This window comes from Anopheles cruzii, chromosome 2 (assembly GCF_943734635.1).
Source record: "Anopheles cruzii chromosome 2, idAnoCruzAS_RS32_06, whole genome shotgun sequence".
In the NCBI taxonomy this organism is placed as follows: Eukaryota; Metazoa; Arthropoda; class Insecta; order Diptera; family Culicidae; genus Anopheles; species Anopheles cruzii.
Window position 1 is genome coordinate 22,913,851 of NC_069144.1, and position 21,520 is coordinate 22,935,370.

At 48.3% G+C, this 21,520-nt stretch overlaps 3 protein-coding genes across 4 annotated transcripts; 2 read left to right on the forward strand and 1 right to left on the reverse strand.

Annotated features, from left to right (window-relative positions):
• Positions 1-4,899: 4,899 nt before the first annotated feature.
• On the forward strand, positions 4,900-6,391 carry LOC128267604 (tyrosine--tRNA ligase, mitochondrial). The gene is made up of 2 exons (XM_053004482.1): positions 4,900-5,068; positions 5,140-6,391. The coding sequence occupies exons 1-2, from the start codon at positions 4,920-4,922 to the stop codon at positions 6,389-6,391; spliced, it is 1,401 nt and encodes a 466-aa protein (XP_052860442.1). The 5' UTR covers positions 4,900-4,919.
• An 852-nt stretch (positions 6,392-7,243) lies between these two features.
• LOC128277791 (transmembrane emp24 domain-containing protein bai) lies at positions 7,244-8,958 on the forward strand. 2 transcript variants are annotated; one of them, XM_053016316.1, is made up of 6 exons: positions 7,246-7,278; positions 7,340-7,590; positions 7,739-7,859; positions 7,968-8,038; positions 8,560-8,686; positions 8,771-8,958. In XM_053016316.1, exons 2-6 carry the CDS (start codon positions 7,393-7,395, stop codon positions 8,887-8,889), a joined length of 636 nt encoding a protein of 211 aa, XP_052872276.1. In that variant the 5' UTR covers positions 7,246-7,278; positions 7,340-7,392; the 3' UTR covers positions 8,890-8,958. The 2 variants fall into 2 exon arrangements, with proteins under 2 accessions (XP_052872275.1, XP_052872276.1); XM_053016315.1 differs by having other exon boundaries at positions 7,244-7,590.
• An 837-nt stretch (positions 8,959-9,795) lies between these two features.
• Positions 9,796-12,847, reverse strand: LOC128278226 (calpain-C). Its single transcript, XM_053016905.1, has 8 exons — positions 12,321-12,847; positions 11,985-12,252; positions 11,429-11,912; positions 10,980-11,355; positions 10,790-10,901; positions 10,519-10,709; positions 10,308-10,440; positions 9,796-10,231 (listed from the first exon to the last, which is right to left on the reverse strand). Exons 1-8 carry the CDS (start codon positions 12,782-12,784, stop codon positions 10,205-10,207), a joined length of 2,055 nt encoding a protein of 684 aa, XP_052872865.1. The 5' UTR covers positions 12,785-12,847; the 3' UTR covers positions 9,796-10,204.
• Positions 12,848-21,520: the final 8,673 nt, after the last annotated feature.

Sequence of the window (21,520 nt, forward strand, 5' to 3'; positions counted from 1 at the left end):
ACCCTTTTTCGGGCATTCCTTCATTCTTGGTCCCTTCTCGGTCGTCATTAATCCCGGTGTTCCAGTGTCGAGAGAACTTTGGACTTTCGGCGTAAGAATGCACCGAAGGTTAATTACGGCCCCTGGGGCAGAACCCAGAACCAAGAAAGCGCGCAGGACCGGATCACGGACCGAGCACTGGAAAGTTCCCGTTCACTAATCTGTTAGCACATCGCCATCGATGCCTACCTTGATCGATTGCTGCTGACTCCTGCTTCGCGAGTAGCGTTGGGTTGGTCCGAAAGTTACTGTCGTTGCTGCTGCTGCTGCTGCCGCTGCCGCCTGTCGTTGCACACGCTACCTTTCACAACACGCTCTCTCTCGCTCTCTCTCTCTGTGCTGGGAGTTGGTTTTGCGAAAGGTGCACCGAAATCGACACCTATTGCGCCGAAGCCTGCACACTGACGCCTCGCACGTGAGCCAACTGCATTTGGGGCCGCGTGCGTGCGTGCTTGACTCCGATCCGAGCCGGGGGTCCGATCCACCACCTTCGCAGGACTAGGTCGCTCACAGACCAAACTTAGGCCGCGGGCAGGCAGGGGCCACTAAAATCGCCAATAAAGGCAGCCACTTTCGTTGCGCTGATCGTGCCACTACACACCAAGTGCACACCAAATTTTTCGATACAAACACAGACACACACTGACATACACACACCGTGTACCAGAGCTGCACTTGCCGCGCGTACCGAGCGGTGGTTGTTGCGGGTTGCTGCAATAAAGCGGCGAATGACGAAAAATGGATCGCAACTACAGTTCCAGCGAGCGAGTGGCCCACAAGCAACCAATTGGCCCCCCGGCGACCAAATTGACGGTTTATGCCACTTACTGCACCGATTCCACGGGCTGGTTCCACTATCGAAGAGTAACGCCAGCAACTGTTAGTGCCTTTTAGTGGTCAGCGACGACGACGACGACGACGACGATCACTCTCTTCCAACGACCACCATTCTGGAGGGTTGAACCTTACGGCGAAGACCGGGGAGCAGCGCAACCATTAGGATATTAGGACACCTTCCTGAGGACCGCAACCGTGTCACGAGCACGCGTGCGCACACAACAACCGTCGAATCGAAACTGATCCTGCGATCGTGATCGTGAACGGTCTGATCGTGCGTTTCGAGGCACTCACTCTCACTGCGGTCACTCGCGGTTCACCCCGAGCGCGCCGAAAGTTCACGTGAATTCATTCAGGCGAATTTCGGGCACGTTTTCACTTTATTTGTTTACCGACCCGATCGCTACATAAAATATGCTATGTTGCGCAGGTATTTGGCATGGTTGAATGTGCGATAAGCATGGAGAGCGCCGAGCTGATTGCGGTGGGTTTACTTTCTCCGGCGGTGGCCAGTGGTGTTGCTCTTTTTCAGCTTTTAATTGTTTCTTGCAAACCGATATTCTTCGGGCGATGCTGTACATCGCTTGTTATCTAACCCGAACGGCGCTGTTTGTTCCAATGCTGGATTATGTTGGCTGGAGAAAGTGAATCAGCAGCAGCAGCAGCATCTCTTATCTAAGTCGCTTCATGTCACCAAGTACCACGGTACCGATTTCAGTAACGAGTTGTTTGAAATGACGATCGGCTGGATCAAGGACTATCTGTATGGATGGTAAAAAGCCATAATGTCTTGATAGTTCGAGACACGGTTCTTTAACCAGACTTGCCTAAGCTTTTCAATTGGTATTCAGTTGATCTCAGGCAGTGAGTAAAGAAAAAAAATTTAAGCCCTAAAACTATTTATCAAAATTATATCGATCCCCACGCGCCTAGAGAGAGAACAGCGCACTATAGAGAGCACTAACTCTGATACGTGTTAAGCATAGAATCTGCATGTAAGTCGTTTTGTTTGTACCTGGTTCCTGGCATAGAAAGAAATGAATTGGTGGAACATTTTTTTTGGATACGCATGTTTATCAGTGGTTTTAACATAAGTGAAAAGTGTTGGCACGGCCACGATTGTATGAAAAGTTAAGTCATAAGGTTAATAATAAGCTGATAAGAGTGAAATAAAATTGATTCAAGTTTCGATGGTTTGTTAAAACTTTTTGCATTCTGCTATGAAACAAATCAACAAAATGTATGAAATGCATCAATGCATTTTCTGGAGATAACTGTATCCCAGCTTGTCTATTAATTGGACTCCGACTGAAGTCTGTGCGCATTGGACTTTGGCTATGTGCTCCGAAAGAACCTCGTAAGACTTACTCATCCATGTAAAGTGTACGAGCCGCGTTTCAACTCTAAAGACCATTCTGGATGAAGAGCTCCACAATCGGCACTGGGGAGAACATAGAACCATTTTTCAATTCAGTTCTACCACTGATCTTCTGAGTAATCTTTCTCCCTCTCTCTCTTTATCTCGCTCTTTCTTTCTCTCTCTCTTTCTCATTCAAATCGAAGAACCTAACCAGTGATGGGCGAACGAGAAACAAAACTTTGCCATCTTGCCCCGCTGGTCCGGAACCGCTCCTACGGCCGAGGCGCGTTATGCTCCGCCATCTGCATGCAAATCCGGGACATTGCCGAATTCAATTATATAATAAACCATTCCCAATCGTAAGTAAGTTGTTGGTCGCCGTAGCGTACCGTGTTGGGCCGACAGACCAGGCACAGACCTAGAATTGAAATTGACACAAGTCTCCCACCGGCAGCATCCACTTGCCGGCAACCTCTCGTTTCCAACTCAGCCCATGCCCGGAGGTTTGGTGATTCTTCTCGAAGGAACAGGATGTTTCATTTATGAGCTTCTACACGTTTCGTCTGCTTGTTTCGCACAATTTAGTCCGACGTATCTCGCTCAACTGCGTAAGGAGTGTTTGGTCTTACGTTCCTTATGCAGTCCGAATACAGCTTTTTGGTATCCCAAAACTACTATTGATAGTTAGAAGGACTGATTATTAACATTCTGACATTTTAACTTCCGATTATAGATAGGATGTAAATTTATCCTTACACCAATTGTTTGGTTCTGCTTATGATGACCTTTCCATGTCGCGTGCCTATGTGTAGCCCTCTGGCCAATAGGTCCATGTTCAGTTTAATTGACACTACCCTTCAATAAACGCCTGGTGCAATCACTCTTATCGCCCAGCAAAATGGCCAATGTCTAGTGTTTATCCGTTGTTTAGATGCTCAACTGCCAACGACAACGTTCGGCAGCATCCCAGCTTCGCGATAATTTTCACTTTATGTTCCCAGATTTCATCAAACGCCGACCGGCGACGACCATGAATTTTTATTTTAACAAAGCGCTACCGCCAACGCGCGCGCCCGCGACATAAACTTTCTGACCTTGGGGCTTGGCTGACCCTAGACCTAACCTAGTGCCCGTTGTGGTTAACGTAGCAAACTCCCGCGGCTGGACTGTGTCTGGTCTTATGAAGCCAGTAGACTGTCGGGCGCTCGGTCGGTGGGAGAGAAGTGGCGCTGTGTGCAACTACCGCCGTGTCGACGACAGACTAAAAGTTGGCGCTATCTACGCACAGATAGTGTCCCCACTTTAATTGGCTGATCGTGTAATTGCGACAGTTCCGAGATGTTTCCAGAGGATCCTCGCTCTCTCACAGTCTCTCTCTTAATTTGCCCACCCTCTTTGTCACTCTCTCTCACCGGTGCAATGCTTGAATTTCCCCCCCTTTGGACCGGACCGGTGCACTTTACGATCTCGGCCAGTGGTCTCGGATTCGATAACTAATGAGCTACTTAGCAGCAATGACAACACAGTTCTAATTCGAGACACTGCGGAGCCTTTGGCAAGTGTTTCGTAATCTACCTATAAATCCTGCGCCCGCAAGAATGTCACCATTGAGTTTTTAGTGTTTCGGAAAAAGTACCATTGAGTAGCATTGCGAGCGCCAGAGCTTAATTGTTAGGTTATCTTTTTTGCTACCGTCAAGTGTCTTTGATCTTCCATTAGACGCTCCTAACAATGCTCGTACAGCACGTCTTGTTAATCGCCCGTTTTACGAGATCAGTTACATGCTAACACACATGCAAGAATTGCAAACATGCTACTGTATCTAAACAACTAAACGATGCCATGAAATAAAATAATTCAAATTACAAAGTTTCAATTACATGTTTGAGGGAATTAGGAACATCTTAATATTTGTGAAACAATTACTGTTAACATCACACAAGTTTTATACGAGAATATTACAATCTTTCGGTGGATTTTAGATAGCGTAGGAATTGCACAGTTGGTCTGTTTAATTTTCTCGAGCGCTTCGAATGTTCGAAATGTTTTAGAATTGATGTAACAGTCATTCGTTCATCAGCTTCCCCTAGTTCTTGCTCCATTAGTTCCTTCGCCTTGTCTTAATCCTTCTGTCGCTAGGGCATTTTCGGACACTCGGCCATCCTCATAGTATTTTGACGAACAAAGCAGCCCCATAAAAGGTATTGCTCCGACTTAAAACAAACCGGCTTCAGTCGGGGAGTGTTAAAACTTCCAATTCGAACGATTCAACAAAAGCTGCCGCAACGTAGGATCTAAGATCGAGACCGTCGAAGAAAATACGAATCTAATCCCTGTGATAAGCGAGAAATGCGCTCGGCCGAGCTATCGGGACCTACAAATCTAATACCCGTAGCCTTATCCGTAAAATATCTCCGCGTTTGCATCACACCGATTTAGGTTTCCGTTGCGCAGTTTTTAATTGCTTTGTAACGAATCCGGCATTAGCGTTCATTTGCTTCACTCGTCTTTTATACAGAGTGTTTGATATAAAGTGTGACAACAGTTCACTTGGTAAACAAACAACAATTCATCCGTCAAATGAATGACAGTAGATTACAGGAGTTTGTTTCCATCAAATGAGGTATTAACCGGGAATTTAGAAAGCGTTTTTAGTAAAAATAATCAAAAGTTAATCGCGCTCATGTTAGCCGGTTCGCAGATGTTAATGTTTCGGCTCAATGCGAGTGTAAAAACCATAATACGCTTTCCGGTCCGCCGCTATTCGGAGCGTAATATTTTAAAACTACGAGACCGTGGCTTCATACAGGATGTGTTTCCGGCGGAATCGATGTAAGTTGTGATGGCGGAACTACAACAGTATTTAAACACCTGCGATAATGGCCATGATTTGATTTTCTTAGTCAGAAGGCCGGCACGATGCTCGGCTCAGCCACGCAGTCCGTGTACGCTGGATTCGACCCGACGGCCAACAGCTTGCACGTGGGAAACTTGCTGGTGCTGATTGGACTGCTGCACGCACAACGGGCTGGCCATCGACCGATCGCGCTAGTCGGTGGCGCAACTGGGCTGATTGGCGATCCTTCTGGTCGCAAAACAGAACGCCAACAGCTGGAAGTGCAAACGGTACAGCATAACGTGGACTGCCTAACGAAACAAATTTTGCGTATTTTCGACCACCACGAACGCTTCTGCTGGCACAAATCGACCGCCTTGCCGCCAGTGCTCGTGGTGAACAATGCTGACTGGTACCGACAGTACAACTTCGTCGAGTTTATGGCCAACGTTGGTCGGCACTTTCGCATGGGAGCTATGCTGTCCCGGTCCTCCGTCCAGAGCCGCTTGCAAGGCGAATCGGGGATGAGCTTCACCGAGTTTTCCTACCAACTGTTCCAGGCGTACGATTGGCTGCATCTGCTACGGCACCACGGCTGCCGCTTTCAACTCGGTGGCTCGGATCAGATGGGTAACATCATGTCGGGCCAGGAGTTGATAAGTCGTACTGAGCCGAAGGAGGAAGTGTTTGGGTTGACCCTGCCACTGATTACCAACGAGGAGGGCGACAAGTTTGGCAAATCGGCTGGTAACGCCGTGTGGTTGTCGCAGGATCGTACCTCCCCGTACGCAATGTACCAGTTCTTCGTGCGCACACCGGATTCCGAGGTGGAGAAGCTGCTTAAGTTACTAACATTTCTGCCGCTGCCCACGATAGAACAAACGATGGCCAAACACCGTCGCACACCGGAACTGTGGGAAGCACAAACGTTGTTGGCCGATGAGCTGACCCGGCTGGTGCACGGCGACGAGGGTTTGCAGATGGCGAAATCCATTAGTCGGGCACTATACAGCGGTGACCTAACGGCACTAGAACAGCTCGAGGTGCGAGACGTTTCGCAAATCTTTGACGGCGCATCGTTGCATGAAGTAGTGCCAGAACCTGGCATGACCGTGCTCGACATTGCTATGCGAGCGAAATGTTTTCCAACGGAAAAAGACGCCGTGCGTATCATTGGTGCAGGAGGTTTTAGTATAAACCTTAAAAAGGTCAAAAACGTTACCGAAGTTCTAGTCCCATCGGTGCACATGATTTCCAATAAGCTTTCGCTGCTCCGTGTCGGCAAGCGGAATTATTACATTGTAAAGTGGCTTATGTAAAGCGGTCACCTCTCAATGCAACAACGGACGCATTGTAACAACGCAATCAATCAATCCTGAAGTATAGTAAATAATATGTTTTCACTACTATGCTTTGTAAACCGAACATTTTACAATGCCATTGGCGTTTTTGAATCCTTGGCGTTTTGGCGTTGGCGTTTTTGAATGACGACCTTGTAGATGGGATATCTCAAGTTCTGGGAAAATTATTTCAGCAACTAAGGAAAGAATTTCACTAGAGATTTGGCTCAGATTTGCATTAGTCCAACAGTTTGCCGAAAGTCCGTACAATTTTATAAATTCCGACAACGGACAAAATAGTTATGCAAACGCGTTTTCCTTATAGTGCATGTATCATTGCCACCGATGAACGCTAATCCTTGCTCTGTGTAAGGAAAAATTCATGAATTCCCATGCAAGAAGTTTGTTTTAAATTAAACCTATGGTTGCAAACAGCTGTACTGGTACACGAGATTATACCAAAAAGACATTTATTCGTAACAATTTTGCTCCTAGAACATTAAACTAATATTCGACACCTTGAAAGAGCGATTTAAAAAAATATATACTCATATTTTCACAAATTATTCAAACGTTTAGCTGCTGTACTTTTGCCGGGCATTTTTGCTGTGCCTGATCTATCCCACTCTGTTCCTCTACGATTAAAAAAAGCAATTATTTTAAGATAGTTCAATTTTGAAATTCGTATTTCGATTTCCCATTCAAATAAAACAAATTAAGAACAGTTACACGTTCGACAGAACGCCCGAACCGGAACGTCAAAACGATGTTACAGAGTGGAGTGCAGTGTAAGTTTGTTTTCGTCGTGGCGGTCGTGAGTGATGGTGTGCATTCGCAACGTCAAAGCTCGGCGTTAATCTCTTAGAGTAGCCAAGAAATACTTATATTTTGTTCTCTCGAAATAATACGATCTTTTCCGTCCCTTAGCAATATTCGGTGACGAACGAACTCGCGCGAACTTGAAGTCTAAATTGCACAAAATGTTGCGGCGTGTACCAGGAGCAGTTTTCTCGGTACTGCTGCTCATTGTGCTGACTACGGTGCCGTGTACAGATGGTATTATGTTTCGCTTAACACCGAACACACAAAAATGTCTCCGCGACGAAATGCAGGGCAATCAGATCGTTGCCGGCGAATACGAAATCACGAACGCGCCGGGTCAAAAGATTGATTTCGTGGTAAGTGAGCACCTTTCGAAGTGTACTTGGGTGATGAAACGCACGCAACCGTTCCCTTAGGACACTTTCGTCGTGCTGGAGGAAATGCTTCCTTTTTAGAAAATGGAGCGATTCTGACTAAGGCTTTTTATATTCGTTTTGTTTGCAGGTACGTGACACGAAGGGCCATATACTAGCACAGAAGGAAGATGTCTCCAAAGGGAAATTTTCGTTCACATCCGAAGTGTACGACACGTTCGAGATATGCTTCATTTCACATGTGCCACCAAGTGAGTAACAATCACGATCGTAATTATGAATTCTGTTTTATGAGTCACACAGAATTAATTCATTCGTGGGCATTTCGGCCACATCCCTTCCCTCACTTCTTTTAACAGCACACCGAGGCGTTGATCAGGAGGTATCGCTGGACGTGAAAAAGGGAATTGAAACCAAAAGCTACGAAGGGGTGAGTAATAAGTGGCACATAACTAATAAGTGTCGAATTTCGGTGTACTTCAAGCTATTCCTTTTATTTCCTAGTTTGAACTATTGCGATCTATTAAATACTATAAACTCAATTTACTTATTCTATATTCGTCAATTCTTTCAGTTAATGAATGTTGTAAGTTGCGGATTGGGCTAGTTTTAGATTCCGTTTTCGTTTCGTTGGCTTTCTATTTACTAACGACTTGAGTTTCTGTTTATTAACGAGCCACTTTAAATGAGACCAAACCGCTCTTGAACTGTTCGGTTAAAGTACATAAACGTTTGTTGCTTCATATTTAACAATTCATAAGCATTCTAGAACAATTTCGAATGTACAGACTCTAAAACTCACGCTACATGGCATGACTAGTTATTGACTCGCTTTTTGTGTGTTAAATGCGAATGTTTTTTTTCTTTTCATTGTTACTAGAAGATGCTGTCGCAAAAAATAATATGTATTTTTTCTTTAATGTTCATTTCAATGTGCTTTTACCTACCAAGATTGGAGAAGCGGCCAAGTTGAAGCCTCTGGAGGTGGATCTGAAACGTTTAGAAGATTTATCGGATGCTATCGTACAAGACTTTGCGTTGATGAGAAAGCGTGAGGAAGAAATGCGTGACACTAACGGTAAGTGTAAAACCATTTGTATATGAATGCATTCCAAACATCAATGCTTTACCATTTTCGTTTGCTTTTCGTTTACCATTCTAGAGTCCACCAACAGCCGGGTGCTGTTCTTTAGCATCTTCAGTATGAGCTGCTTACTGGGACTGGCCACATGGCAAGTGCTTTATTTAAGAAGGTACTTCATTGCAAAGAAACTAATTTAACCACACGTTTGTCAGACATAAAACGGTGCAATGTGAACTTTGTCTCATCGGCGCAATAAATCGTCATTTCCATAGAAACTCTTGTCCTTTTTTGTTTCATTATTACTAGCCGATCCGGGCGTGCGACGCCCGGATCGGCGAGGCCACGCCTCATTTCATTCTCATTCCTCGATTATCCGGCGTTTCAGGCTTCCCGGTGTCGTATTGGACCGGCTTTCCTTCTCGCTTCCCGTTGGATATATGCCAATATATGCCATATTCAGCAAAATTCGATCGAATAAAATTCTACAAATGGTTTTTCGGATCGTCTGGCCGAAACGGCGAAGTTCTGAAAAATTTGTAGAGTGGATTTTTCTGATTAAAAAAAAATTACCACACGCTGGCAGCTTGTTACGGAAACCGCCCAAGACTCTGGAATGGCTAACAAGTGGCGCAGCATACGAAAACCTCTGCGCCATTTTGAATTATTTTGAATTCATTTTCTCCATTTATTAATTTGAATATTCAAACTGTAAAAAGAGTTAGATGAGAATAAAACAATTCAGAAAGAAAACATGTTTAATCTATCCCGGCATTGTCACGGCATATAATTTTAATTCTACTCGAACGAGGTAGAAGAAAAACATGGGCACATTTCGGTTTACATGTATCCAGTCATATTTATAGACAAAATTTTAGCAAATCGTAGGCTCATGTAATCTACGAAACATAGACTTTGCGTAGCTTTTACATTTCTCATATACGCCTGGAGACAGAGAAGAATTGCGACCCTCGTGTTCGGTTCTTCTCCTGGTACTTTCCCACAAGTTGATACTCGTTGCATATTCACCGCTTATCTGTTTAATATAATTTATTTACAAATTTCATTACAACAACTGCACCGAATACTATTTGCCATATGTGATAATACCTACTAGGAGGACGGAAAGGTTCCCTTCGCTTCCGGTACCTCCAAGAACAGTTCAGAACTGATCGAATACGGGCTACAACATCTAAGTGTGCCAAGCCCGTGAACGGTATAGTATTTTACAGTAAAGGTCAGGCTGCTTAAATGACTACCAGTTATCTGTTAACACTTAACCACTATTGAGCTTATTTGCATAGATGGTAGATTGTTTCCAGTGACGCGTGGGACGGTTTACTTCCGCGCTCTCCCTCGTCTGTGTCATGGCTTTCGTGGGTGATGTGCGGAGGGAGAACATATGCTGCCAATAGGTGCCAGTGCTCTGACATCACCTACAGCGCGCGCCGCTGGCGGTGCCACCCGTTAAAAGCTATGTAATACATTTTACGTTATGAGGTCTGCGCCGCTCGCTCAGCACATGAAGACGGACTTGATCCACTGCAAAGATCGGCATAGGTTAGACACTGGCTGAAGTAAAACTTACAGTGGCTCCCGGGGATGTACCACACCCTACCTCGGTCATTCCCATGCTGATCACCCCATCCTGGTTCGTGTCCTTGGCCTTGAACAACTCGAACGCCATGGTGAGATGCAGAATGGCCGATATAAAGTCGGCCAACCGGAGCGTTCCATCCCGTCGCATGTACCTGGAGAAGAAGGGAACGCGAGATTAGGAAAAGAACGCTAGTAGGTCCCGCGTGACCCCACCCCGTCACGGATCGCACCTTAAGATAAGGATGGAAATGTTGTCGGTGCTCAGCTGGAAGCCCACATCGAACAGCGCGTCCCGCAACCGCTCCGCCTTCAGGATGCCGGACTTTTCCTTCGTGTGCATCTTGAACACTCCCCACCAAGTTTTCAGGTTGATCATGAATTTGTTGAAATCGTTGAAATTGATACGGCCCCGGTTGGATTTCTACAGGACGGGGATAGACGGAAGAAAGACGTGAACATGAGCGGGTCGAATACGCCAAAGGCTACGGAAGGCAGACGTACATCCATCAGGCAGACGACCTGCCGGCAAACGTCTATACTGGCACAGCTGCGAATGTAGTCATTCGGGAGGCACGCTTCGAGCAGCTCCTGCAGGTCGAAACAGTTCAGTGTCCTGTCCGGTGCGAGAAAAAGAGTGGAGTTCGCCGTTAGTGGTTGAACAGCGTTGCGAACCGCCCAGGCTGGTACCTACCGCTGGTCGTCGGCCAGCTGCATGAAGACCGGCTCGTACTGGGCCGTACTGCAGGCCACTCCGTTGTTGTTGTTGTTGTTATTGTTGTTGTTCGCCGAGTCGATCGTCACCTTCGTGTTGGAGTTGAGCAGCGGGAACGGATCGAGCAGCAGCATCGTTTGGGTTTCGAGCAGCGCCAGCCGGATGGTGCTGCCGAGGACGCGCACACTGAACGACGCCTCCTCGGCCGGCTCGAACGTGGTGGCCATGATGAGGTAGCGGCCCGGATCGAGCGAACACCGGTGGCTGATCTGCCGCGAGTTGGTGTACTGCGAGTTGACTAAGCTTTTGTGCTTCTTGAAGAAGTTCTTCGACAGACATCCGTTGATAGTTTGCACTAAAGAAAGGTAAGTATAAAATGGGGCGGACTGGTTACAGAAACAGTTTTACCGAATGGTCCCGTTCCTTACCACTGTTGAGATTGTACACCGTGAAGCCGATCACCTTCGGCTCGAGCACACTGTGCTGGTTGACCGAGATGATGACGTCCTCCTTTTCGCTCAGAAACAGTTGCAGCTGCGGGTTGATGTGGAACGAGTCCGGGTTGTTGCGGCAACCGCCCGCCGTGACGCCACGCTTCCACGTGCCCTGGTACAGTCGCATCAGCCAGCGGCGGCTCTTGTCCGCCAGCTGCGGCTCGTCCCGGGCCGTGTCCGAGTCGAGGTGGACACATTCGAGGTGGGTGAACGTTTGCGTCATATCGAAGAACGACATCCAGAACTCGCCCTGGTCAAGCTGCTCGATCAGACGGTTCCGCTCGTTTATCGTGACGCGCTCCCAGGAGCCGGAAAAGGACGACCAGTCGCCGTTGAAATTGGCCGCCTTGCTGAGCGTTTGTGCCAGCGGATTCCGCAGCCGCACCAGCTGCACCGTATCGCCCATAATGGTTTCTGCCTGCAGCGCGGGGAGAGAGAATAGACCAACGGTTAGGTGTGCTCGATCCATAGCCCCCCAGGGTCCCCGTACCTTGTCCATCGAGCAGAGCCGATAGTTGATGCCGATGTGGATGCCGTTTGGCTGGGCCTCGGTTTGGTTGCGTATCTGGGACACGATCCCATTGTTGATCGTGCACGTGAGGATGCTGGTCGTGTCGAGCAGATTGTGTAGCAGCGGTGGCCTTATCAGTATGTTGCTGTCCGCCTTGATCGATATCGACTCGGTGATGCCCCCTGTCAGATCGGCCAGCCCGTCGAGCAGGGTGCCATACTTCAACGCTTCGTACGATCCGTGCAGCCTGCGGCGGAAGGGAAGGAGGGAGGACAAGAAGTAAAGGGCTCCAATCGATCGCCACCTGGTACTTACTTGGCGTACGCCTTCTCCAGCAGGCCGGGCCAGAAGGAGTTGGAGTTCTGGGCTTGCAGGAACGCCAGCTTCCCGTTGATGGTCGGCAACCGGTCGTCGACCAGCACCTCCAGCCACTCGCCGCACCACCACAGCCGGAAGCGGAACACGCCGTAGTACGGCTTGTCAAAGTTCTGGTCGGCCGGTACCACGCGGTAGAACAGCCCTTTGGACAGGTATAGCACGCCCAGGCAGGACACAAGCCACCGGTCGCCCATCTTGCCCGGCACGATATCGAACTGGGCCGTCGAGTCGTTCACGAACACCGGGTTCGAGACAATCTCGTGCGGTCGCTTCCACGCGAACGTGAACGGAGGCGTCTGGTGGTAGAACACGGACGACTGGGTCGCCGGGAAGTCCTCATCCTCCCACAGGACGGCCTTCTGCTTGCACTCCGACTTGATGCGCTCGTACGAGGAAGTCATCGTGTTGGTAGCTGTGGCCGCGCCTTGTTCCGGAGCTGCTCCGGTCCGGAAGCTTCGCTGGCGGCTTCCTCTCTCTCTCTCTCTCTCTGGTGTTCCTCAAGAAGCGGTCTAACAGAATCCAGACTCAAAACATCCAGCCGGTCCGGCGGTAACTCATTTCGTGCGTCGTTCGAATCGCGGCGTCAACCTATGGATCGGAAACAGGAAAACAGGCGAGGTCTTAGCAATTAAGAACTGAAGGGGCGCACCAGGGCGAATCGAGGTTTTCGGTAGTTAGAGTCGCGAGTGTGTATCGGTGTACCGCTTCGGTTTGTAATCGCGTAATTGACACCACAGCTGGGTTTATGCTTTCTTCGCGTGTCGTCGAGCGGCTTTTCTTTCACGCGAGGAACGGCATCTACGCATGAGGAGCCTTTGAGTGCAAGTGCCATTTTTGTGCCTCAAACTGTCGTTTGAGAGCCGAGATACGATCAATTAATTGCACTCCCCACCTGGCGCCCCTCGGCAAATAAAACATTTGCTCAGCCACTCAACCCGACTATGACGTTGGTACGTTTTTAAATGGCAACCACTTTTCCGACCGTTGTGTCAACGGGCTTGTGTTGTGTGCAAAGCCATGCAGATTGCGGCCGGCGTTACGACTGATGGTTCCGCGGACGGAGTCATTTTGCCCCCCGAAGAGACTCAAACGCGGGAGGAAAGACGAACGGTGCATTGTTTGGTCACCGCAGAAAAAGATGGGAACCACACGCTCGTTACGGCAAGTGCTCCAACACCCAACGGGGTGAACGTCTTTATTTCTAACTCACCGGTAGCCGCCAGGGCCCGTGTTAACACTGCTTTCTTTATCACTTGCAGCTCCCTCCCAACTATGGGAACTAAAGCTGGAGGGCGGATCCGCGTTGAAAAAACAATGTCTCTCTTGGGGATTGATAAATATTGTATAACGACCGCAAAATTAGTGATCTATTATGATATAACCACCGTGCGCGTCCTTGCAGCCCGCGTTCCCTTTTGTTTAGCCGTGGTACCAACAGACAATTCGTTTTTGATTAAATATGGAACAATCAAACTAGATAAGCGAACCGAGCGAGCCAGTTTCTTTTGCGCTTGCAATAGAAAGGCACAATGGGTGGCACAACGATGTTTGTTGCAAAAAAGAGGCAAAAAATTATGTAAATGAAATTTTGCCTACATTCGGCGACCATTTATACAATAAAAAAGTTTAGCTAAAAGGATTTAGAACACCTGTTTATAGAGCTAATTTTGTGGCCGTTACAACCGTTATGAGAAGCCGTTACAACAACAAGTATACGTCTCGCCAGGCTGCGGTGAGCTGCTCATGTCATGAGAATGGCAGACGAGCCCGTAATGCCTCCTTAGTCTTCGTCCTATTTTGGTGGATAGTCCAGTAATGAAATTCTATTTTTCATTTGTTGACAACTGTGTTCCAAACCAAAAATTGACAATTGACAAAAGGATCCAGCATTTAGCAAATGCCTCGAACGAAACGGAAACGCCTCAATTACGTACGTCCGAATTTTTCCAACCTATCAGAGTGGACGAGCCTCCAGTTTTCACCTGACGTCACCGAAGTTCCTGATCGCTCCGCTCTCTTATGCACTTGCTAATGGTAGGCATCCATATTTCAAACGCTTCCATTGTTGCACTGCTGCGGTTAGCGCACGCGGTGAACGAGCAATCGAAGCATAATTTATGATCCAACCAACCAATGTTGCCGCCGCTGCTAATGTTCGTCCATCTCGCAGTGGTGTGTGTCTGTGTGTGTGTTACCCAATTAGCCACCTTTCGGTTGCACAACCGCACAAACCGCACGTGGGCGCGTGCCCGCCCAGCCCGAACCGCGGAAGCCATCCCACCATCACACGGCCGTTGTAAAAAGTGTAACAAATGTGTCCATTGTGACGGCAGCAGAGAGGTTCGTAATCGGCTACTGAACTCGAGAATCGGCCGTCCGTTTTCACTGTTCGGCCCAAGGAAGTGATAGATAGTGATCTACGGTAATGGTGGGGACGTATACGTCTTTGATTTACTGAGTGAAAATCTTGAAACGACAACTACAACGACTTGTGTTTGTATTGTTAAAAATTCCACTTTCTATTGCATTACCATTGCTTGGATTCTCTACCGTTGTGTAAAGTGTACACGAAAAAAAGATAGCTGACTGGCTACCTTTTCATTGGCTTTGTTTTATAACGTTCTACTCCAGGAGTAGTAAACTCTAACCACCCCGCTGTTAGCTATTATCAGCAGTTCCTGATTTAGGTCCTGGTTTATAGGGTACAAACAGGGTAAAGCGTAACATAGAGTATTTGATAATAAAAAATAAATGAACTTTAAATAAGCAATAGTAAAAGGCGCCAAATAAAACAAATCAACAGATATTAAGCAGTAAGCTTATTAACCATATTTGTTTGAGTGTTTGTTTGTATGCCACGTAGTTGAATTATGCCGGTGCTAAACACATCTCAGTCAGTCTTGTCTGTTGATGGACTTCACAAATTTTTATGTACTACCCAATCGTAAGTGACGCGAAAAATCAACAACCACCGGTACTAATTTTAGGCTGAAGATTGACCTGACAAACGTTTAAAAAATTCCGTGTTCCGCATTATGCCGCAAAGCTTTCAATATTTGTAAGAAAAATCATTTGGAATTGCATCCTAGCTACACTGAAAATAAGGTAGCTCATCTGTATTCAACAAGCGACTAAATGTGTGGCAAAGCTTAGTGTTCGGTTTGGTTTTTGTAAAAGTTTACTGAATCGTAGAGTCATACAATTTCACGGGTACGGGTTTGGTTTTCGCTACTGGCAGAGTTTTGCTCAATCTATTGCCCGTCATCCATCCTTGACGACCCAATTTCGGTGTCGGCCTTCAGACCTAGTGGAGTATCACCGAGCCAAGGCAGCCCAAGCCCGCGGTGGTCGGTGGCCATCGATTACGCGAGCGTCGATCCGCAACAAACCAGCAAGACATCGCGCGTCCGATGCCCCAATGGCCAATATGTTTTCCTTTTCTCTCCTTTTTTTGTTTCTACTCTCGAAGCTTACGAAGAGAACCGGGCGGCTTACAGGGGTGAACCTGTAAAGTTCCTCAACACACGATCCATCAATTGAAATGGGTTGGAATTGTTTATAATACCATTGCCAAATGGTCCGTCGAACGGGGCCGCACGCTCGGGATGCGCTGCCCGAAAAGTTACCACGCCGGCAACGGGAACGCACTCCGGTCCGGGTCGGATGTCGGAGCGGGGCCGCATACTAATGATGCACCAAAACTGCCACTTATGAAGACTACGGCCACTGCGGCCACCTAACGGGTCGCCACCTGCAGCCCGGCCCGGCGAGAAGGTGCATAGAAGCGCACGCACCTCGCCTTACTCTGGGATATACGTTGCGTTGCGATGATGATTGATGATAAGTGGAGTGCATTTGATTAACCCATTTCTCGCGGAGTGAACGCGAGCATAAGCTACGGACGGGGTGGCCCGCGGCCAGAAACCAGTCCCGCTAGCGGATCGTGCTGACCTGCCGTCGGAGTTTCAACACCACACGTCCGTTTGTTTAGATAACCCGCCGCCGGGGGTACGAAGTAGGTCAGGTTTTTAAATATCTCACGCAAATGTGGGGGGCCCGTGTTTCTCCCCCAAACGAGTCTTGTAAGATTCATGAAGCATTCCTTCGGCGCGTGCTCCACCGAAACAATCGGTTCCTTTATTTTGCACTCCCATCTGAAGCCGGAATGTTCCAAAACTGAACGGAAATGCTGCGTTAGCACATGCAGCATATGCGAAAGACACCACAGGTTGCAGAATAAAGGTGGTGCAGTGTCTAGTTTCTCCAACCCAAATACTTGACACTCCTTCTAAAAAAGGGGTCTTTGGGACCGTCAGCCCGTGGTACCGGTACTCGACCTCGATATTGGCCAGCCATCGTCGCCAGCTGGCTGGATCACACACTATATGATTGACAATTGTTTTATAACACGTCCGCAGCACCATCCGTCCGCAGATTGCCGCGTAGGTACGTGGCAGGAAGAGCCAACCGAATGTAACGTTTTATAACAGTTAATTGCTTTATTTACATTTTCCACCGCCCAAAGTCTGGGAAGGCGGATCGACTGCAGGCGGATGGATCGCGTGCGATCGCGCGGATTGCTGCGCGGTTAAGTGGCCTGAAGTGATGGGTTGGGTTGCCACGCGCGGGAACGCGGGAATTGAGCGCGAACTGGAGGAGGTAAATCGAAACGATTGTGTAAGCACACGCAGCAGGCTACCGTAGGGGCTGTGAGCGAAATCCACAAGAAATCGGCCATTACCATCCGTACCAAGTAGCGCTGCAATGTCAGCGGCCAGGAGCGGAGGCATCGACCGCGTGCGTGTTAGATCGTTAGACTGAGACGCGCCGGTAAGCGACGAACCCCCCACGGAATGATGAAGTTTCTGTTGTTTATGTTTCTTTCTCCCTCTCTTTCACTCTCTAGGTCTGTTTCTCGTTAAAACTGCGTATGTAAACACACAACATCACTGAAGGGAGGAACTGTGTCAGCCCCAATCTCCCGCGGTTGCCACACGTACAGGTGTTAGGGTGGCTAGCTGTTATGTAAAATACGGCTACCCAATCGATCGTCACCGGACAGTGATTGGAAGTGATACACGCGGAAAAAACCCCCCGAGCAGGTGGAACCCCTGCCAGCAGGATGGAAGGCATTCTAAGCAGAATCGGAACCATTAAAATACCTGCGTAATGTTCGTGGAATTTTTATAGCGACCAGTAGCTGGACTGGACTGCCAGTTATTAGCTAATGAAACAGTCCAGTAGCACTTAGTAACCGTGGTGAACGGCGGTGTGCATGTGAAGGGCTCGTCATTGAGCAAGATCTGACCAGAGCAGAAGTGAGTCTCTTAGCCCGTGGTTTGATGGAACTTCCATCGAAGTTATATCCACGTGAGTGTGCAGCCTTTCTGGGGATAATTTCTGGCTAATTTCTTGTAAATAACATATTCGTACTTCAGACTTCTGCAATAAGTGAAAGCCGACTTCTGCTTGTTGAAATTCTTTCCAAAAGATCAGTAGTAAAATCTCACCAGAGCCAACCACAAAGTGATACGAAAAAGAGACAAATAAAGCTCATAAAAATAAAAATTTAAGGACCTCAAAAGAAAGCGCCCTCAGGCGGTCCATCCACGTCGAAGGCCAGCACATCCATTCACTCAAAACTGGCCAATGGGAGGCCAATGTGCCCAACAGGCTGCCCCACAAACGATGTAGGCCCGCCAGCCAGGAAAGGCTACACCCAACCCGGCCGATAGTTAAAGATATTACCGGAGGCCCTTCGAGACCGTGGCTGGGCAGGTGGCTTCAACTTTCACTTCGATGAAAACGGGTGACGGGTTCGTCGAGTGGTGGCCGAAAGCTTTACACACGCTCGCACGCACGTATGCACGCAAAGGAACGCGATTTCGGTAACTCCCATATGGCTTTTCGCTGTCCCAAGGTGTTATTACCAAACGACCAACCCGGCCTGTTGACTTGCGTAGATTTAAAACAAAGAAAGGTCATGCTTTTCATGAACCCTAACTTCGAATGATGGCTAACCATAGCTGTTAAATTCAATCTGTTTGGAACTGTTGTAGACTCTAGATAGCAGCGCTTCGTAAGTGAAAAGATAAATGCTCTTAAGTGCGTGACGCATCAAGCCCACCGCCCGGCGGCTGCGAAAGCGAAAGTGATCACACTTCCTGACCATCACAGCAACATCAAACGTACGGCGGCCTCGGGGCCAGTAAATCGGGTTCGGACGGAGTTTACAGCAAATGTTTGCAATTATACCCTTTCGCGCCACACCGCAGGGTGTGATTTACTCCGTCTGCGAGCGCGATCGTTGTGCTATAAGAGAGAAAGAGAGAAGGAGAGAGAGAGACATGAAGCTCATAAGGAATGCCGATATCAGTTAAACTAACATGGTGGTCAGCGTAACGCAATTATCACCGTTATAAAAAAAGGTGCGAATGATGAAAATCTATAAGAAATGTGGCGAATGTGACGCAGACACGCCAACTCGGAATCGGAAGGAAATCGTTGCCTGTCAAGAAATCGGGCGGTATTAAATTGTCTCATCGCAATCCGGTTATAGTACCACTCTTAGTAGATTCGGTTTTTCTTCGATGAATCTGTTTACTACATAATTGCCTACAAAATGGGCATCAGTTGCCGGAACACTTGGCTTGACCGATGAGAGTTACACGAGATCACCAGCAGTTATTTTAGTCGTATGACGGAACAGCGTATGTAGCCAAAAGGGAGGCTCCGATTTCTATTCCCGAAAAATGAGACTGTTTCGAGTAGCAAAAAGGTTTCGGGCTGCTCCAAATCCAAGTACCTGATTCAAGTATATTATAAATCCTTGAGATCTTGAAGCTTCTCGCCTCAAGACCTATACGTGCTCTTGAGATTTCCCGCCATCCACATTTTACAACAGCACGTCATGTGCCGTTGCAGACATATATCCAACCTGAAGTGTGACGACCACATACCGGCGTGCGTGGCGTGAAACAATTCGAATCTTCTCTTCTGAACCGTCTGCTAGCACTTCCGGGGGGTGGCAGCGTCAAACTGCCGGTAGCCTTAATCTAGATTCTATCGACCGGGGAAACCACGACTGCGAAGGCCATCGTCATGCAACGGCTTGCATATTCAGCACGCTGCTCTACTTATGCCATCTGATTACTGCTACGGCGTACAGGCTTCTGGGCCGAATGTCGTCCGCCGAAGGGGGCACTCCCAGTGTGTCTGTGGAGTCTTCCCGTGCCCGTAATTACACCAAGGCCCCCGTCAACGGCAAGGGTCGGTGTACGGATGCGTACGATCCACACCGAAGCCGTGGCGCGCGATCAAGCAATTAGACCTTAGACACCTTACTACTCTGCGCCAGGGCGCATCGGTAAGTGCGTACGGAGGCACTACTAGGTCACCACCAACGAGCGGCAGTCTGAGCTGAACTTGAAGAGCCGATTATTCCACGAACCAGGGCTGGGGCTCGCACATTCTCACGACTAGCTCGGTTCAACTAGTTGGGCCCTCTTCTAGTTGGCCCAGGGATTAATGTTTTCAAATTAATACAATTGCGGTGCTCACGGTGGTCCGGCGAAGACGGTTTTCATCCGTAAGCCGCGGAGTATGACTGGTGCATTTTGAAGCATACCTTCGGCTGGAGGTTCGTGATACGATCTAAAGTGTCGTGCACTAACGACGGCACATCTGTCGCACATTTTTATCATCCCCTAGTAGCGGTAACCTTGCACAATGCCATTAGAAACCCACTTCTTGTAATGCATTTTATATCACATTTGACACATCGTTGACTGTAATTCTTCGCACGCGCACCCAACTCCTAGTTCCACCCCGAAACTGAAGATGGCGGTGAAAGTCAGATCTAGATCTAGGAATTAATGTTTCCACGTGTGTATGCCCGGCAGGAAACAGAGACATCGTCCAACCGAGTGTCGGGATGCTGAACAGCGAACCAAATGATTAGCATCACGCCGATCGCTGATCGAATAGGCATCGCTTGGGCGGCGATCGTAGAGCTAATACGGTACACGATCGGATCCGAGCGGACGATTTCACCGGGAGGAATCGAATGGGCTCCGACCGCTTTCGCTTTCGGCCGAGCAAACACACCAAACTCGCTCGCAAGTTGTGAAAGTGTCCGATGCCACCACTATTCGGAACAAATTTGATCGCCACCATAAATCGCTTTGTTTGCGCTGCGGAATCGATTTGCCAGAAGCAGAACGAAGGCAGAATCCCGGCACATAAATCATCGCGGGCATTAAGCGCGTCAGGCCTCAAAAGTTTATGGTTCAAAAAAATTGAGTAAAGTCAGTATCTCACGGGCCAGTCGCTGCGCGCGCGCGTACCAGAGATTGATGGGATGGCCTGGACGTGACGTGCCAGGAACGACTGGGGATTGGGCTCTGTTCTTCGCCAGTTCTTTCTTTCGCCAATTCTATCCTCTCTCTCTCTCTCTGTGTCTCGGTGACGGTAGCGAGCTATTTCGATCGCTACCTGGGCACGCCGCCAGTTCTTGCTGTTTTATGTGTGCCTAGACGTGAAGCGAACGAAGAAATATCGGGAACAAGTGGTATATTATAACTGTTTTCCCGGTTTGTGCTACATCATCATGCGCGCCCGCGGGCTACATCGTTGTTCCTCTCGGAACAACACACATTGTGGAACCGGGCAGGTCGGCCGTGTGTGCGTGTGTGGCACGGGTTCTTGTGGCAAGTGGGTGAATACTTGGAAAATACTTCCAGCCCGGCCCCGCTGGATCGCCGTACATGGCGCCGTCAGCGGTCAGGATGTTGTTTTCCTCCGCTTTTCTAACGTTTTTTCCCCATTTTCCTCCTCAAAACGGCTGGTAATGTTGCCACTTAATTTCAAACGCGTTTTTGTTTTTCTTCTTATCTCTCCCCCCCCCCCCTCCTTTTCTGCCCGTTCCTGGGGCCTGGGCGCTTGGTTGGAAGATTCCGTTCTTGGGTCTTCATCTCTAGCAAAAGATATCGAAGCCGGTGCGGATGCGGATCCATCTATAATACCTGTGGTACACAACAGTGCGAACAGCGGCGTTTATAGGGCGCATAGTCCACGGGGAACCCCCTGACGGGGGGCTAGGAAAACTAATTAAACCCTCGGGGGAGAGAGAGCGCACA

Coding starts and splice junctions, on each gene's coding strand:
- LOC128267604 (XM_053004482.1), top strand. CDS start 4,920: ATGTTAGCCGGTTCGCAGATGTTAATGTTTCGGCTCAATGCGAGTGTA. Junction 5,069..5,139: donor GTGTTTCCGGCGGAATCGAT/GTAAGTTGTGAT, acceptor TGATTTTCTTAG/TCAGAAGGCCGGCACGATGC.
- LOC128277791 (XM_053016315.1), top strand. CDS start 7,393: ATGTTGCGGCGTGTACCAGGAGCAGTTTTCTCGGTACTGCTGCTCATT. Junction 8,039..8,559: donor AAACCAAAAGCTACGAAGGG/GTGAGTAATAAG, acceptor TTACCTACCAAG/ATTGGAGAAGCGGCCAAGTT. Junction 8,687..8,770: donor AGAAATGCGTGACACTAACG/GTAAGTGTAAAA, acceptor TTACCATTCTAG/AGTCCACCAACAGCCGGGTG.
- LOC128278226 (XM_053016905.1), bottom strand. CDS start 12,784: ATGACTTCCTCGTACGAGCGCATCAAGTCGGAGTGCAAGCAGAAGGCC. Junction 11,356..11,428: donor GGTGTACAATCTCAACAGTG/GTAAGGAACGGG, acceptor ACCTTTCTTTAG/TGCAAACTATCAACGGATGT. Junction 10,232..10,307: donor TCAGCATGGGAATGACCGAG/GTAGGGTGTGGT, acceptor CGATCTTTGCAG/TGGATCAAGTCCGTCTTCAT.